This window comes from Haliotis asinina, chromosome 1 (assembly GCF_037392515.1).
Source record: "Haliotis asinina isolate JCU_RB_2024 chromosome 1, JCU_Hal_asi_v2, whole genome shotgun sequence".
NCBI lineage: Eukaryota > Metazoa > Mollusca > Gastropoda > Lepetellida > Haliotidae > Haliotis > Haliotis asinina.
The window spans coordinates 82,709,823-82,729,580 of NC_090280.1; the positions used below are offsets into that span (position 1 = coordinate 82,709,823).

The 19,758-nt window shown below is 40.4% G+C and overlaps 1 protein-coding gene across 1 annotated transcript in view; it reads left to right on the forward strand.

The window, feature by feature from the left end:
• Positions 1 to 19,048, forward strand: part of LOC137298114 (matrix metalloproteinase-17-like) — a 55,771-nt gene extending 36,723 nt beyond the window's left edge. Inside the window, exons 3-9 of the mRNA XM_067830215.1 lie at positions 4,920 to 5,101; positions 5,604 to 5,699; positions 6,375 to 6,533; positions 12,042 to 12,235; positions 12,934 to 13,075; positions 13,952 to 14,224; positions 14,598 to 19,048. Coding sequence (XP_067686316.1) covers positions 4,920 to 5,101; positions 5,604 to 5,699; positions 6,375 to 6,533; positions 12,042 to 12,235; positions 12,934 to 13,075; positions 13,952 to 14,224; positions 14,598 to 14,824 — 1,273 coding nt within the window. The 3' untranslated portion in view covers positions 14,825 to 19,048. The remainder of the gene's footprint in view (positions 1 to 4,919; positions 5,102 to 5,603; positions 5,700 to 6,374; positions 6,534 to 12,041; positions 12,236 to 12,933; positions 13,076 to 13,951; positions 14,225 to 14,597) is intronic.
• The last annotated feature ends 710 nt before the right edge of the window (positions 19,049 to 19,758 follow it).

The following is a 19,758-nucleotide window of genomic DNA, read 5'->3' on the forward strand; positions in this document are numbered from 1 at the left end:
ATGTGTCTTAGTATTCGATACAATGATGGGATATCCGTTTAGCTGAAAACAAATATATTAAGATGAATTAAGATATTTATTGAATAGCATTCCATGAAGGAACAGTGGCAATATTCTATAAACTACAAATATAAACATACTGGGTACAAAGATACAGAAATACAGATACATTTCGCATATAAATGGTGTACATTATGACAATTTCATCATCACAAATGGTAATGCAGTATAATGACCTGGAAACAATAGGAGACTGTGATAATACCCAGAATTCATCATGCATTGCAAACGTGGTGACATTTTGGAAATTGTTTCAGGATTTCTGTTTGTGAAAAATGGTTTGTGCAATTTTAGAGGGTTAAGCAAATTCTTGGTCCTTATGAAGCATTGTTTGGAGATGTGATTCACCTTCTTTGCTTTACTGTGGACAGGATGTTACATGGTATTGCTGATGTCCTATGACATTACACATTTCACAAAGACGTTCTAATGAGGTTGCAGGTTTTGTAGATTATATACATTAAAATCAAGTCATTGGTGATTTTGCATGTTTGTACTTCTGTAGTTCTGCATATGAAGAACATCCCGGATTATTTGTTTCGATATGTAAAATTTGGTTTTGTGAAAATGAAATATTTTAGAGATTTGATATTATGCCCATTTAACAAATAACCTTTAGAATAAAATTGACAAGATCCTGATCAGGAAGGTACTGTGCTTGTATCCATACAATAGTATGGCATTAGATTTATGCCAGTGAATTGTGTCGCATGAAATATGATAGTGATGAATGTAATAACACAGAGACTGGAGTTAAACAAATGCAAACAACTCCGTCCCACCATCTGGTATGAGGTTAAAGTTCAGGGTCGCCGTATATCACAGTGCAGTATATCTACTTGAATGCCAACCTTGGCGCTAGCCATGAATTAGTGTCGATGCTGGCAGTGGTAATTGTCGTTACTGTCCCTCCAACACGTGCGTGCGTCTTTAACATAACCAGCATGTCTGCTTGCAGCCTGCATAGACAGATGGTGGTTTATCTGCCGATGTATCTGAAGACTGTCTGCAGGCAGCAGACTGATATCGGACTGAGGGCGGTGTAGCGAGTGGGAGAAACGGCCACGCTGGCTAGCTAAACAGTGCATCAAGTATCTAGTTGTGTTGTATGTGGGGCTAGGTTGGTTTGACATGATGTTGTTCCGTGATATTTCTCTGTGGGTGTGTATTGTATTCTGTTGGAAATTCCATGAATATGAGAAGTTCCAACTTCAGGATTAATTGTTCTTGAACTTTTCCAAATACGTTCTGTACGAATTCAGCGACTGAATGGCACAATTTTTATGGGGAAGTTTATGCCTTTGGTTTTGTGTGATATGTTTATCAACTCATGGGTGTTCTTTCAAATATGATAGGATAAGACATCTATTACATAGCATTCCATGAAGAAACAGTGGCAGTATTCTATAAACTGCAAATATAAACAAAGTAGGTACAAAGGTATAAAATATACAGATGCACAGCACATATTAATGTTGTAAAGTATAGTAATTCATTAGTAAAATTACGAAATAGGTGCAAAGGTTTGAAAATATACAGATCTAGATGTATTGCATATGTTAAATGAAGTAAAGTATAATAATTCATTAATACATTTACTGAACGGAAAAATGACATACGATTAGTTGTACACTTTAATGCTAGTTTAAATGTTACTCCAGATCTGCCATTGGAAAGACTACAGACAGTAGGGCTTAAAACCCCAGTTAAGATAAGATGAAATGATACGATACATTTATTGCACAGCATTACAATAAGGAATAGTGGCAATATTCTATAAACTACAGATATAAACACACCATATCTAATGAAATCAAAATGTTACCTGATACCCTTTGAAAAAAGTTACAGTCAACAGATCCCACCTCAACCCCGACCCCTCCTTCAAACCCCACCCACAGCGCCTAACAACGACTGAACAGTACAGGCTGTACGCTGTAAACGTACAGTCAGTCTTCCTTCTGCTGCTACTCGTTTCAAACAATCCTTGATCCAGCATACATACACAAAAGCTTGATATTGTCTCAAACCGGAGCTAACACATATGCGCATATGAATCCAACGCGAGATGGCAACAAAGTGTATGTATTACTAAGTGCACAGTCGCCACGCAGTCAGTGTGCGAGCTTGGAGACCCACCCTTAGAAAAACACAACAGTCAGGCTGTTGAACTCTCCACATGGGACGCTTGTGAACCTGCCAGAAGTGAAGTATGTTAAACGATGACAGCCACGCTGGTCCTCAGCCTATCTCACAGTTCCTGAACCACATTATTTTCCCTACTGCCTTGCCGTCCCTGCAATGTGGCCTGTCTCACAGTCCCTGAACCACGTTATTTTCCCCACTGCCTTGCCGTCCCTGCAGTATGGCCTGTCGCATAGTCCCTGAACCACATTATTTTCCCTGCTGCCTTGCCGTCCCTGCAATGTGGCCTGTCTTACAGTCCCTGAGTCACATTATTTTCCCCACTGCCTTGTCGTCCCTGCAATGTGGCCTGAAGGAAGTCTAGATCTACACAAGTTCAGGATCCCCCATCTGAATTGGTGTCGTTTCAAAATCAAATGGTTTTATTTGTTATTATGAAACGTATTGTAGATTCCTCTTTGCCAGGGGTGATGTTGCTTCCACCTTCCCCACTGCTTACCCCAGCCCCTACTCAAACCAATCCACCCCTGTCTACCCACCCAACTCTCCCCCATCTCCCCTCCATCCCCCACCTCAAGTGGGCATTTGCTAATGCTGTAGACAATCTTGCAATGGCAGATTGAGATGAAGGGAAAGTCAGCTGCTCTTCTTCTACGACAACTTTCTTACTTAAGCACACTGCTTCCTTTAGCCTAGCGTCTAGCCCCTCAGATGAGTATTTGAATAATATAAAAACAACAACATAAAAATCATCATAAATATAATTGCAAGCAGTCCAGTGACGTTTTTCATTTTCTACTTTTGCCACGTATAGGATATGTATGTTTTAGTGTGTGTGTGTGATAGTTCCCGGGGATCATTTCATTGACTGTCCAGTGGTTTCTGTGACTCTCCGACAAACGTGCTGCTAACTATAACGATGTAGACAAATTGCGGATATTTAAATCACAGCTTCAGGTCGAGAGTGGGATATTTTCAAATGTTCAAAATGTTCAAACCTTCAACCATCCATGTCCCCGTGACATACATCAGCTGAAACATCTGGATAACAGACTTGGGTACAGCAGCAGAGAGCTACATCACACTCTCGTCTCGCTGCTCTCCATGTCATGTAGAGGATTGCATCACCAAGTCAGAACCTCCCATGTGTTTCCCGTGCCAGCTCTCCAGTGATATCCGAGACTGTTATTCAGAATCCCAAACGCTGAAGGGGAGCGGCCTCACCATAGGCCATGCCAGCTCAATATTTGCTGGAACATCTCACCCCGACTCAGTCTGTGGGACTTGGTGTATTTGTTGGAATAGGATATATGGAGATTATTTTGAGAAACTTCGCTGAATGCATTGCATCCGTGGGAGTTTATTGAACGATGAGGGGCTGGGTGGGTTAGCAGTGTTAGAACGTAATGTCTCAGGACATTGGGTTACTCTTTGTGTTTTACATGTTATTGTTCTGGGTTATACGTTTACAAAGGTTACATTGTTGAGGCTGTGTTTCAGTAGGTTCGGTTCACCTGATCAATGGCGTCGGGTGGTGATGAAATAGCTACGCTGAAATTAGACTAACGCTCTCAATAATAAAGCTGTAATATATTATACTCGTATGAAAAAAAAACCATTTGAATTTGAAACGGAGCCCCAGTGAGATGGGACAACTTGACCCTGGAGGAATGTAGACTCGCTTCATTTACTAAGAGCTTTAGCAGGGCAAGACAGTAGGGACAATAATGAGGTTCAGAAGGACAGAAGACACTAAACCCTGACTACACGGGGACAAAGAGTTTTTAATCTTTTAAAGACAAACGTGACGTATCATGAGAATTTCAGATTTTAAGAACATCAGTTTATACACCGTCATTAGGTCAGATAAAATACTTTTCTCACGAAAATCAATATCTGCTGTTTTATCACAGTGGCTACATTCAAATAAACGATGTATTTGTGTATGAATTCTTTGAAGGTCTTAGTGTTCACGGTTGTTTTTGTACAAGTGCATGCTGAAATGTAATTATAAATATGTAGTGCGAAATCTTTTGCGCGTGAAATTTTCATTACAGGTCAAAATCATTTCAGAATTTAGTGTTTCTTTTATATGTTGCTCTTTTGATGTAATTTTTAAAATTAATTAGATCAGAATCTATGCGTTCAAAACTCGCACGCAAAATACTGTTTGCGTGGCTTTTTTGCGTGAAAAAAAACGCAGGTTTCTGTGTTAACGCAAACACATCGCCCGTGATAAACTATATCCTGCTATTATTTTAGTGTGACGTTAGTATGTGGAAACAATGAAATGTATGTCAAATGAAGTGATATGACAAACGTCTTGGTGAACAAAGCCTGACTATGTTAATGTGCATGGGATTTGTCAACATCGAAAACTGCATTGCCACTCTCCACGCTCTTTTTCTCTCGCCTTCTCTCTCTCGCACACTCTCTCTGTGATTCTCTCTATTAGTTCTCACTATCCGTTTATACTCTTTGCAGTACCAGCTCCCACCCTCTTTCTTTGACTCTCTCTCTCTCTCTCGCACACTCTCTCTGTTCCCCCTCTGTCCCTGTCTCTGTCTCTCTCTCTCTCTCTCTCTCTCTCTCTCTCTCTCCTGTATACGTTGTCCTTGTATCGTTTCTCTAAATGTGTCTATGTGTCAATTAACGTACACTGCACAACGTTATGAACAGAACTGGCACCAACACGTCACAACTTTTGTTTTCAGGATGATCAACTACACCCCTGATATGCGCCCCGAGCAGGTCCAGTCCATCATCCACAGTGCCTTTAAGGTGTGGAGTGAAGCCACACTCCTTACGTTCACCGAGGTCATGCACGGGGATGCCGATATCATGATCCAGTTTGCCAGCAGATATCACCAGGACGGATATCCATTTGATGGAAAAGGTCTCACAATTTTACATTCTACGAAAACATGCGCAGTGTGAAATGTTACATTCAAAGTCACTGACCTTTATTCAAACAATCAGTAATTTTAATTTAAACAAATCATAACACACTCTTTGGATGTTGCGACAAATTGGCGCATCACTACAGTATCTGTTGAGTTCACAGTGTTTCGCCAACTCGTCTCGTCAGTATGCGGTTTCTTAACAGTTTTACGACAATCTAGAACCAACATTGAAATACACTGATATATAGCTGAAAAAATCTAAAGATTAAATGAAAGGGATATCTTCGAAAACGCAATGAAACGCAGAAGAAAATGCGTTCTGTTGAACCTGTTGACATGTTGCAGTGTCAGTGTGAATAAGGACAAACTGGCAATTGCAGGCATTACAAGTAAAGGGAGGCAACTCTCAACAACTTGGTGTGTTTTGTGAAATGGGGGGAATTCAATTCCGTTTAGGTTCATGCATTAATGAAGGACGATGTTTGACGGTTTCAGGTATGATCCTAGCTCATGCGTTTTTCCCCGGAGACGGAAAGGGAGGCGATACCCACTTCGATGATGATGAACACTGGACGTATAATTCATCTGATGGTAAGCACAATAACCAGCCGTGCGTCCGTAAAATGCGCAGTGCAGGGTACGACGTATAAATGGCATGTGCTCCCATTACTGAGTTCCCACATTTTATCAAATGCGTTTCACTGAAATTGGGTCAAAGAGGAAAATCAGGGAAAGAAATGACGTCTGCAGCCTCAGCTTGTTGTAAGCGGCCACAAAATGGAATCCGTGGAATCCATGGTTAGATTTGATCAGATGCATCATGAACAGTATTTATGAGTACACCTTAAACACACATCCATGTATGTTCATGTGTGGAATATGTTGTCTCTGCTTATGATCGTATGACTGGTACTGGTAAGAGTGCTTGAACATAAGTTTTTATGACTTGGGAAGAGTGCTTGAACAAAAGTTTGTAGAACGTTTAGAGTTATGAACAAACAATGCCATGATTTGGTCACATGTTAATGATGTTGCGTTTGGGATTTTCATTTTCTGACTAATTCTAGTACTTTTGTCCCATCAGGGATTTGTCTTTAGGATTCCGGATTTAACGGATGTCTTACCAAGTGTGGCTTCAAATCCCGGATGGGACTCAACCCAACAAAAGAACTAGAATCTGTTCTTTAAAATAAGCAAGTGAAATCCGTTACATGCTTTTAGTTGTGTTGGTAAACACCCTCACGTTATTGTTTTGTTGTATTGAAGGTGTGGATCTCTTCATGGTGGCTGCCCACGAGTTCGGCCACGCCCTCGGCCTGGCCCACAGCACTGAGCCTGGGGCCCTCATGTACCCCTGGTATCAGGGTTTCCAGAAGACATTTTCACTACCTCATGACGACATCAGGGGCATTCAGAAATTATACGGTAGGTACGATCACACCCGACTGAGTGAGTTAAGATTTATAGTCACAGTGCAAGACTGACAAACTTTACGGATAACAACGTCTGTATTACGAGAGTGCAACGTTTCGGTACAGATTCTTGTACCGTTGTCACTCTCTTCTTTGTAATAAAGAAGTTGTTATCCTTAAAATTGGTCATTTTTGTACCTCCCAACTTCTAAAATGCCACTCAAGGAAGTTATAGCCACAGTAATTCATTCGTGAAATCGTATGGATAATGAATAAAGTTTAGTTGTCCTAATTTATCCTAAATTTAAATGACAAGAACAGCGGTAGATGAAAAACGCCGGCAATGATACAGTCTAAGTAAACTTAGCCTCAGTACTTTTCGTTACACTCCACTACTGAGATTAGCAAACCTTTATGGCAGGTCAGGTAACCTTTCCAAAACACGAAAGTGGACATTCGCACATACCTTTTGAACTTTTTATCTCGAAAAAGGTTCGTACCCGAACGATTCCGATTGCTATTTAGCGTACGATCGCTTCTGGGCGATTCACACGGCGCACGTTATAACCATGACAACATAGTAAACTGTCCCTGAAAACAGTGTTTTTCGCAATGTTCAAGGATGTCATCTTGCGGAAATATTAGCTAATGGTAACTATGTCAGTATAAACCCCAAGGCGTATACACTGCAGGTCAAATATCTGTATTTTCTGCGGATCGTAGTTAGCGGAGAGATCTGTGTCCCTAAGTAGTAGCCGTTGTCTGATTGTCTATATGACCGTCTCGCTATTGATTTGACGGTCATAGGTCGCTCAAAGGTTGCCTGACGCGGCCTCCTGCTAGGGTTTGTTAGTCAGTGGTGGAGTGTAACGAATAACATTGAGACTAAGTTTCCTTAGACTGAGAATGATATGGACCATTTAGGTCTGAAGTCATTTCAAGTGACAGATGGATTCTATCGCAACGATATAACAGTCTGGGAATATTGCCAAATACATAACTGTAATACCCGTATATATACTATTATAAAATTATAGGGGATGTTCCATTTTGCCAGTGCATATACGAGAAAGAGTATTACATATCCTTACAGGTGAAACGAATGGAATAAATTGTCACATTTCCCCCTGATTTCTCTTCATCATCTGTTTCCTCCTTGGCTTTATCATTTGCATTTTATTAATTTTGTAGATCCAATATCCCCTATTTGTTTTGAATGGTATATTATATCACCATACAGTAAGGGGCTGGTTTCAGCTCATTTACCACCAGTGCTCAGACTAACGCTTAGATGTGCAATTTATAATTCCGATAGAAACAAACAGTTCCTTAATGCACAAACAGGAGTCCAAATGAAAAGGGAAATTCAGGCGTGAACCTACTTCTTTTGAATGGTACATTATATCACCATACAGTAAGGGGCTGGTTTCAGCTCATTTACCACCAATGCTCAGACTAACGCTTAGATGTGCAATTTATAATTCCGATAGAAACAAACAGTTCCTTAATGCACAAACAGGAGTCCAAATGAAAAGGGAAATTCAGGCGTGAACCTACTTCTTTTGAATGGTACATTATATCACCATACAGTAAGGGGCTGGTTTCAGCTCATTTACCACCAGTGCTCAGACTAACGCTTAGATGTGCAATTTATAATTCCGATAGAAACAAACAGTTCCTTAATGCACAAACAGGAGTCCAAATGAAAAGGGAAATTCAGGCGTGAACCTACTTCTTTTGAATGGTACATTATATCACCATACAGTAAGGGGCTGGTTTCAGCTCATTTACCACCAGTGCTCAGACTAACGCTTAGATGTGCAATTTATAATTCCGATAGAAACAAACAGTTCCTTAATGCACAAACAGGAGTCCAAATGAAAAGGGAAATTCAGGCGTGAACCTACTTCTTTTGAATGGTACATTATATCACCATACAGTAAGGGGCTGGTTTCAGCTCATTTACCACCAGTGCTCAGACTAACGCTTAGATGTGCAATTTATAATTCCGATAGAAACAAACAGTTCCTTAATGCACAAACAGGAGTCCAAATGAAAAGGGAAATTCAGGCGTGAACCTACTTCTTTGGAATGGTACATTATATCACCATACAGTAAGGGGCTGGTTTCAGCTCATTTACCACCAGTGCTCAGACTAACGCTTAGATGTGCAATTTATAATTCCGATAGAAACAAACAGTTCCTTAATGCACAAACAGGAGTCCAAATGAAAAGGGAAATTCAGGCGTGAACCTACTTCTTTTGAATGGTACATTATATCACCATACAGTAAGGGGCTGGTTTCAGCTCATTTACCACCAGTGCTCAGACTAACGCTTAGATGTGCAATTTATAATTCCGATAGAAACAAACAGTTCCTTAATGCACAAACAGGGCCCCGTTTCACAAAACTCTCGTAAGCCTAAGATCTCGTAACTTTTCTCGTAGCATTTCCACCTCCTATGTTACAGTATGCCAGGTACAAATGCTACGAGAAAAGTTACGATACCTTAGGCTTACGAGAGTTTTGTGAAACGGGGTCCAGGAGTCCAAATGAAAAGGGAAATTCAGGCGTGAACCTACTTCTTTGGAATGGTACATTATATCACCATACAGTAAGGGGCTGGTTTCTGGTTTCACCACCAGTGCTCAGACTAACGCTTAGATGTGCAATTTATAATTCCGATAGAAACAAACAGTTCCTTAATGCACAAACAGGAGTCCAAATGAAAAGGGAAATTCTGGCGTGAACCTACTTCTTTGGAATGGTACATTATATCACCATACAGTAAGGGGCTGGTTTCAGCTCATTTACCACCAGTGCTTAGACTAACGCTTAGATGTGCAATTTATAATTCCGATAGAAACAAACAGTTCCTTAATGCACAAACAGGAGTCCAAATGAAATGGGAAATTCTGGCGTGAACCTACTTCTTTTGAATGGTACATTATATCACCATACAGTAAGGGGCTGGTTTCAGCTCATTTACCACCAGTGCTCAGACTAACGCTTAGATGTGCAATTTATAATTCCGATAGAAACAAACAGTTCCTTAATGCACAAACAGGAGTCCAAATGAAATGGGAAATTCTGGCGTGAACCTACTTCTTTTGAATGGTACATTATATCACCATACAGTAAGGGGCTGGTTTCAGCTCATTTACCACCAGTGCTCAGACTAACGCTTAGATGTGCAATTTATAATTCCGATAGAAACAAACAGTTCCTTAATGCACAAACAGGAGTCCAAATGAAAAGGGAAATTCAGGCGTGAACCTACTTCTTTTGAATGGTACATTATATCACCATACAGTAAGGGGCTGGTTTCAGCTCATTTACCACCAGTGCTCAGACTAACGCTTAGATGTGCAATTTATAATTCCGATAGAAACAAACAGTTCCTTAATGCACAAACAGGAGTCCAAATGAAAAGGGAAATTCAGGCGTGAACCTACTTCTTTTGAATGGTACATTATATCACCATACAGTAAGGGGCTGGTTTCAGCTCATTTACCACCAGTGCTTAGACTAACGCTTAGATGTGCAATTTATAATTCCGATAGAAACAAACAGTTCCTTAATGCACAAACAGGAGTCCAAATGAAAAGGGAAATTCAGGCGTGAACCTACTTCTTTTGAATGGTACATTATATCACCATACAGTAAGGGGCTGGTTTCAGCTCATTTACCACCAGTGCTTAGACTAACGCTTAGATGTGCAATTTATAATTCCGATAGAAACAAACAGTTCCTTAATGCACAAACAGGAGTCCAAATGAAAAGGGAAATTCAGGCGTGAACCTACTTCTTTTGAATGGTACATTATATCACCATACAGTAAGGGGCTGGTTTCAGCTCATTTACCACCAGTGCTTAGACTAACGCTTAGATGTGCAATTTATAATTCCGATAGAAACAAACAGTTCCTTAATGCACAAACAGGAGTCCAAATGAAAAGGGAAATTCAGGCGTGAACCTACTTCTTTTGAATGGTACATTATATCACCATACAGTAAGGGGCTGGTTTCAGCTCATTTACCACCAGTGCTCAGACTAACGCTTAGATGTGCAATTTATAATTCCGATAGAAACAAACAGTTCCTTAATGCACAAACAGGAGTCCAAATGAAAAGGGAAATTCAGGCGTGAACCTACTTCTTTGGAATGGTACATTATATCACCATACAGTAAGGGGCTGGTTTCAGCTCATTTACCACCAGTGCTCAGACTAACGCTTAGATGTGCAATTTATAATTCCGATAGAAACAAACAGTTCCTTAATGCACAAACAGGAGTCCAAATGAAAAGGGAAATTCAGGCGTGAACCTACTTCTTTGGAATGGTACATTATATCACCATACAGTAAGGGGCTGGTTTCAGCTCATTTACCACCAGTGCTTAGACTAACGCTTAGATGTGCAATTTATAATTCCGATAGAAACAAACAGTTCCTTAATGCACAAACAGGAGTCCAAATGAAAAGGAAAATTCAGGCGTGAACCTACTTCTTTTGAATGGTGCATTATATCACCATACAGTAAGGGGCTGGTTTCAGCTCATTTACCACCAGTGCTCAGACTAACGCTTAGATGTGCAATTTATAATTCCGATAGAAACAAACAGTTCCTTAATGCACAAACAGGAGTCCAAATGAAAAGGGAAATTCAGGCGTGAACCTACTTCTTTGGAATGGTACATTATATCACCATACAGTAAGGGGCTGGTTTCAGCTCATTTACCACCAGTGCTCAGACTAACGCTTAGATGTGCAATTTATAATTCCGATAGAAACAAACAGTTCCTTAATGCACAAACAGGAGTCCAAATGAAAAGGGAAATTCAGGCGTGAACCTACTTCTTTTGAATGGTACATTATATCACCATACAGTAAGGGGCTGGTTTCAGCTCATTTACCACCAGTGCTTAGACTAACGCTTAGATGTGCAATTTATAATTCCGATAGAAACAAACAGTTCCTTAATGCACAAACAGGAGTCCAAATGAAAAGGAAAATTCAGGCGTGAACCTACTTCTTTTGAATGGTGCATTATATCACCATACAGTAAGGGGCTGGTTTCAGCTCATTTACCACCAGTGCTCAGACTAACGCTTAGATGTGCAATTTATAATTCCGATAGAAACAAACAGTTCCTTAATGCACAAACAGGAGTCCAAATGAAAAGGGAAATTCAGGCGTGAACCTACTTCTTTGGAATGGTACATTATATCACCATACAGTAAGGGGCTGGTTTCAGCTCATTTACCACCAGTGCTCAGACTAACGCTTAGATGTGCAATTTATAATTCCGATAGAAACAAACAGTTCCTTAATGCACAAACAGGAGTCCAAATGAAAATGGAAATTCAGGCGTGAACCTAGACGTGCTTCACTCTGGACGTTTGTGTAGCAGAAACGGTTGGTTGGAAGGGAAATACGGAGGTTCAGGAAGACTTGTTGATCCCGAAAAGGGTCTTTGCAACACTGTAATTGTTGATCAACTTACCAACTTGCACTTACAGGGTTCAAGACTATAGACCTTCCAAAGAGGCCTACAGTGAAGGTTATCACAAACGCCACAGTTACCAAGGACAAGGAACCAACAGAAGAAACCCCGACGGTGGACATTGACACATCCAAGCCCGCTGACCCGTGTGTCCACTCGTTTGATGCCATCACTGTCATTAGGCAGGAGGTGTGCCTCTTCATCGGAAAGGTGAGGGGGAAAAGGATTTTGTTTGTTTGTTAAACACCGCGCCCAACAACATTCCAGCTATATGGCGGCGGTCTGTAAATAATCGAGACTGGACCAGACATACGAGTGGTTAACGTCGTGAGCTCGATTTACGCATTTGGGATGTGATGACGTGTCAACCAAGCCCGCGGGCCTGATCACCCGGTACAATGTCCTGGTTATTTTAACGGGTCTACCTGGCCTTTGGGACGGTGGAGTAGGCTAGTGGTTAAAGCGTTTGCTCGTTACGCCAAAGGCCTGGGTTCGATCCCCAGGTGGATGCAATATGTGAAGCCAATTTCTGGTGTCACCCGCCCTGATATTGCTGGATTATTTGCTAAAGAGGGGTTAAATCTAATTCACTCCCTCACTCTCCGGCCTGGGTATATGGAGAATATTGCTAGACTTCAGTAATACCAAACACAATGTTACATAAAGTTTTATATGTGGTGAGACAATGAGAAAACCAATGATGAATGCATATGTAACAGTAAATCAGGATCCAGTAACGTACCTACAACTGTTCGAGTCTTCTACATACATTGCACAGAGTTAAATAACATTTTTAATCTGAATTTAAGCCAGATATCTCATTCGCATCCCCAACCTGAAAACACAACGACTTGAAACATTGCTGTAATGTTTAATTTATACATAGGTTTGTATGTCCTCATTTTCAGTTTTTCTGGCGCTTGGACTCGCGTAAGATATTGCGGGACCCAGTCCACATACACAAGTTCTGGTACGGGCTGCCGGTCTCTGTTGATCACATAGACGCACTATATGAAAGGCCGACTGACGGGAAAATAGTCTTCTTCTCAGGTGAGTTTGAAACAATTAATTCCAATAACCACATGTGGCTGCAATGACAATGAGTGAAATGATGTCGTTGCAACGTAGCACCTTAACTCACCCCACCTCGCTTGCAAATACAGAATCGAGGCAACAAAAACATGGAGTAATTCGGGGTTGGCTTGAGATAAGATTGTTTTGTTGATACAACCTGGATAATTATGGTATCATGTTGCTCTTCTGTGGTCCACTGCTAGTGGGAACGAGCTATGCTCTTCCAAGTTGTCAAGCAGACCACAAACACGGTATTTCCCTTCACACAGTCCACATAACACGTTATTTCCCTTTCAACATAACACTTGCCACAAAGTTAAAGCGAAAGATGAAGCAAGTCTAGACTTTTCTGAAATGCAGATATGAATTTCCCACCATCTCCTTCAGCTCTTTTATAACTGAAATTCAGTTGTCATGTTATTCTCTCAAAATTATGCCTTCTCAGAGACTATGTGTTTGTTATCTGTTACCTCTAATACCTGGCCGACTTCCGACTGTAAGTTAGATTGGTAAGCATATACGTTCTGTGTTACTTTAGCAGTCCTCTCATTGGTTTAATGTCCTGTTTGAAATGTCTGCCTGTGGTTCGATCCCAGATTGTTAACATGGTACTTGTTGTTAGAACAACTCGCCTGTCATCGTATCCCAGTTGCGATTGCGTAGATCGATGCTCATACTTTTGATAGACTGATAGACTGAGCCAGACTCGATTATATTCAGGCCGTGACCAGAGAGCTGGAATATTTCTCTGAGGCAACAACAACAACAACAACAAAAACAAACATACAAACCCAAAACGAAGGAGCTATTCAGACATTCTGGTTCTCTAATTATCTAAATATCAACCTTCAGGTGACAAGCACTGGGTATTCAACGCCAACTATCTGGAAGCGGGCTACCCGAAGGAAGGACGCCCCATCACAGAGCTGGGTATTCCCCCTGACGTGAAGAAGATCGACACAGTGTTTGTCTGGGGGTTCAATAAACGTACCTACCTGGTCAGCGGCGACATGTACTGGAAGCTAGACGAGAACAACACCTACGTGGAGTACGACTACCCCCGGGACATGAGCATCTGGCGTGGTATTCCCATCCCCATCGATGCCGCCTTCCAGTACTGGGATAGTAAGTATTACCTTGTAACGCCTCTGTTTTGGTGGGGTGATATCAAGGTTCGGTAGCAAGGTCCTCTTTTGATACCCTCCTTCTGTGCAGGTTGCGATGTCTCCAACCATTATGGGGCGGTGGGGTAGTCTTTTGGTTCAGTTGGTCACGCTGAAGAGTCGGTTTCGTTCCCAACATGGGTACACCTGAACCCATTTCTGGTGCCCCCTATCGTGATATTGATGGAATAGTGTTCTAGGCGCTGCATAAAACTAAATTCACTCACTCACTAACTTTATGTGAAACGTATTATCATGTCCTATTCCACTTGTGAAGGTAAGTCTGCATAAAAACAAATGAGCAATTGTACATGAACATGTGGGTTTTTTTTCAGAAAAGACGTATTTCTTCCAAGGCCAAAAGTACTGGGAATTCTACGACCTGAAGATGCGCGGTCGACGCGGTTATCCAAAATCCATAGCTAATGACTGGCTCAAGTGCTCTGGAGCGCGCATTCAGTTTCCCTTACAGAACAGATTCCATGACGCTGCGCCATCTATATCCGGTCACGTGATCCTCATAATTTCATGTTTATTTCTTCTATATCACCAATCACATTAGTGCCGAACACTTGTATCCCACGTCGGTTGTAATTGTACGTTAGTTCACAGGTCGCCTTTTGGTCTTTGCACCTTAAATTAGCCCTTTGTTACACTTTTTAGCCTTAAAGGAAAATATTGGCCATATTGTGATTTTTCGTTGAATATACAGTATTATAATCCTTGGCCAGACGACTCTCCTTTGTTTTGTGTTATTCAAAGATCGATGCATATTTTATTGGCTTGTGAGCCAGACAGAGAAAATACTCATACTGGTTTGATTCTTGATCAGATAATGTAAGTAATTGCCATATTTATTTATTTCTTTTGTGTACATAATGTTCCGAAATATTTTTGTTGTATTCGTTGTAACCAGTCCGGATTTCTGGGGGTATTGAGATGATCAGGGTTCATCCGTAATACTTTTCAGAACAGAGAGAACGATTTATGTGATTTTATTGGATACATAGTGTTTGTTATTCTCCAGCTGTGCGATGCAGTAGGTATCAATAAATATGCGTCTAAAAATGACGTGTGAAATTAATCTTCAGGAAAGTGTTAAATTTGCAAATGATTCCGCAAGATGATGTGGGGAATTTATCTTAAACATGGATGAGGAATATGTTACTGTGGTAATATGGTAAATAGGACTGGCTATTGATAAATATCATAGAGATCAATGATAATAATTACTAAACATCGATTATCGATAAATATTGAAGACAAAATATTTCACTTCACTGGCGAGTTGTGCTATGGTTTTACATAGAGTAACTGTCTTAAATTTGTATACTGTTTGAAAATTTGAAACCTCATTTTCTCTCACCAAAGTTATGGTATCGATATCACAATTTTCAAATCGATAATTTTTCTTATCCGCCATATTTCCGATTATCGATACTTATGCCAGTCCTAATGATTAGGATTGTCAACATAGGCACCGACATAGAGAAAGCATCTGTGAATCATGTCACATCATAGAAATATGTTTTAGATGCCCATTGTCCATATCTGTGTCCAGTGTAGGACGTTTGTAACTTTGTAGACGTTGCTGAGACGCCATGGCGACTACACCGACCAAACAGATGAGGCCAGTCTAAGAGGCACAGACCTCTGTTCTTTTCAGGCTAATTTATTTTCATTTCCATCTAACGTTAATCAGCATCATATGAATTGGCTCAAGCTCATCCTGCCAGAAAAAAACAACAGGAGATGAAGGCGATTATTTTAATAAAAAAGTATCCGCCTTTCTTGCCATGTACCACCATCGCCATGACTACGGTATAATATTGCATGTCGTTAAATTAGGCTACGTCTCGATTAGCATGGTACCAAAGTCCAACGCCTTTGCTTCGAATCTTTGTTACGATATAATTTCTGCATGCGTTTTGCAATACTCAGTCCGAAGGCGTGTGATATTCCAAGTGTGGATGGTTGATTGTGGTATACTGAAATGATGTTATTATAATTAGGAAATGCTATTTATGTTATTTGTCAAACCGACATTTTAATATCGAATAGTGTCAATGTGCGCATCATGAACAACACCGAATGTTTTCTGCAAGCCTTTCTTGTAAAGCCGTAACTGCCAGTTTGTAGGAATATCGCTATTTCGTTTTTGCTCAATTGTGTCCTCTCTAGTCTCCCGTAGGCTGTGGAAACCTGGGCAATACTCACTGTATGTTTTGCATTGTTCAGTGTACGATAATCAGTATGTGCCAAAATCATAGAAAGAATGCACGTGAATGAAAAATGTAACACTTCATTCTGAAAGGTTATGTCACAGAGGTGGTGAACTTGCTCTACAGTTTTAAGGATTTCCAAGAAATCCACGTGGAATCTATGTAGAAACCCAGCACAAATGTGTAAATGTAGAATGTTTGTATATTCGTCCTTTCTGCCCTTCCGTATGACACTGGTGCTGATGATGGAGATTTACGTAGCTAGCTTGTTCTCAATGGACGTAATACTCTCACACTGTAAAAAAAACCTGTTACACAATAATGAATGTTACATTTTGTGAAGAGGCCGTTAAAGGGTATGTCTATATTTTGAGTTTGAGATTATGGATATACGGGCTGTGCGATTATGTTTGATTTACAAATTCGCTTGGATGTTGATAATATTAATGGCGAAGTACGCTTATATATTGAGCGTGATAGGAAATAATCCCGAGGCCTGATTGAGCTTTAATGGTCCGTGGGACCTGTTTGAGTGTTACTGGAACTGGTGCTGGAGACGAAACGTCTGTTATCACGGACGTTATGTTGATAATGGTAATAATAGGAATATCGTGTATTGTTTGAGAAGCATTGGAAATTAGACGTTTTCAGTGATGACATCCTCCTTATTTTTGCAGAGTGCGGCGTAAAATTAAACTCACTTTATCCTCTTTATTTCATCTCATGTTGACGATTGTTCTAAGATGGACGACGACTGAAGAATAAGTTATTATTATCGTCCACAAGACGGTAGTTCCCATTACCATTTCTTCTGCCTGCAACGTCATGTATGACGTTTTGTACATATTCATCCAGATCATAATGGCGTAGATTACGTCACCATATTTTCACGTCACATAAATGTATTCACATTTTCACTGTTGCTTGAGAACGTGCACACTGTCGATATTTTCTGTAGAAGTCTCCCACTCTGTGATTCCACATGCGTAATGATAAGCATAACTTAACCAAAGTGGAGCTTTTTCTTGGACGTCTACGAGACGTTCCGGTGCAAGCTATAATTGGAGCATCACGTATTGGTTTTAGTATGAATGCAACGTTCACATGTAGTGCCACAGAGCTGATGATATTGTGCATATATATTATATATACAAGATATGTAAGTTTGGATGTAGACCTGCCTAGAGATTCATATGATGTGCTTTCATTTCCCCACAAAACCGTCCTTTGTAGCCGACACAACGCTCATACTAGTACATGTACTTAGCCTTACTGTAGACACTGGAACTCTGCTAATCCGGATATTGGTTATCTGACAATTTATACACCTGGACAAACCATTTGGGAATTTGTATTTTGCAATATGGACACCACCGAAGTGAATCCCCCATATGTCCGGAGTGTTTCGGTAGCAAGTGCAGTATCTGGATTAGAGAGGTTCCTTTGTAGGCATCCGGTTCCATGTAAGCTCCCGCGATGTTAGACGTGGTGACGATATAATGGTGCTTTATGGTGGAGATGCCACTGTCGGTGTTTGCAATATTTATCAAAACACAATGTTAAAAATGTTTTAGGATATGCATCACATGTATGAGAACGGTGTATGATGTTCGACGCCTTCATTAATTGACCGAAACGTTTCTGATAAAAAGACCAATTCCTGGCTAATTCTGTCTAATATCTGGTTGGGTAATCGAGAAGTGGCCTGAAGCATTCCAGAATAGTATATGCCACATTTATACAGTGGAAGCTGTCAAAACCGGCATCTATCGATTTCGGCAAGATGTCAACACTAGCATAAAATCGGAGTCCCGTCTGTGGCCTGAACATTTATCATCAGGTCTACAATCCGGCACGTTGTCTAAACTAGATTCTTATCTTATGTCGATGAGTGCCGGTTTACGGTACAGCTTCCGCTCATGAACTTTATATGTAATAAATGTGAACTTGATGTAAGTTTAATGAGTAATATAGCTGATCAAGCCATATCGTGAGTCCAGTGAGGTGATTTCTGTTGTTGTAGTTTTAAGGGGATTAACCGTATATACTGATGGTTCGAAACGAGAGAACCAATAGATAGATAGAGTCTCTACTGCTGAATGCAATACTAATAATAAGCATGGGTAAATTTAGTCTTATGCTTTCCTTGGTTAGATGTTGTTGAATAATCTTCAGTGATCCATGGTTAGGTGAGAAATATGCAAAACCATGTTATTCACATCTGTTCTGTTATTTTGTATTCTCAGTATATATGAGCAGTAATTACATTAAGGATTTCGTTTAAGACTAAACACATCTAAATGACTCGACCATGTTCGTAACTGCATGTGACAATGTGTATATGCAATAGGTCACTATTAATTAATTAAGTACAAATACAGAAGATGTCTTGTAAAGGTTTGTGTCATGTCATGAAGATGCACCCAAAGAGGAACGGTTATCTCCCCTTGAGGGTGGACAAGGCTTGTGCTGTCGTATCTACACCTGCTGTTTGATGATGTATTTTGAGCTTGCTTGGAACTATGTTCAAGCCACGTCTCTGCAATTAAAGTTTAGTAAACATATTGCCTGTGGTTTTAGTTGTTTCTGAACTGGTCAAGATTTGGTGAATTAAAAGCCGCAGGCCCTTGTTAGCAATAGGGAGACCTAATCATATTTTAACAGAGAATGGGATCCACGAGTCTGAACGGTCCACAGAATTATCCGAGAGACTGATCAACGATTCAGTTCGATTTAGTTCAAACTCACCATCCACTGGCCATCCCACCCTACTTAAAATGAAATCTGTTTTGTCTGGTTCTACCCATGCCAGGAGCTCTCGCAGAGACCTCAGTTCAGCAACTGACGTTGTGGTTGTTACCCGGAGACAGGTAATTGAATGAGCCAATGGGTAATTATCTTCCCTGTCAATGTATTGTTGGTGAAAACCAAACAGGTGACAGGTCAGTATTCGGAATATGACATGTCCGTCACCTTGGAAATGGCAGCATGACCTCGGAAATCCAACATATTCTACGTAACATTAGCATCATTAGTGACACATTTTGGATCAGACATTGCCAGTTAAGTACGGATTCCGTCCTGGGTTCGAAACTACACTGTCACCACGTAATCACCAGTTTTCAAACCTTACAATCATTTGTCTTTTTCTTGATACTAATCACAAACAGGAACAAGACAAATGGTATAAGGCAAAAAGATATGAACTATGTTCCAAATCTTTCAAAGTAAATTTAAACTTACCGGGATTTTTTAATTTCAAACATAGTGTATT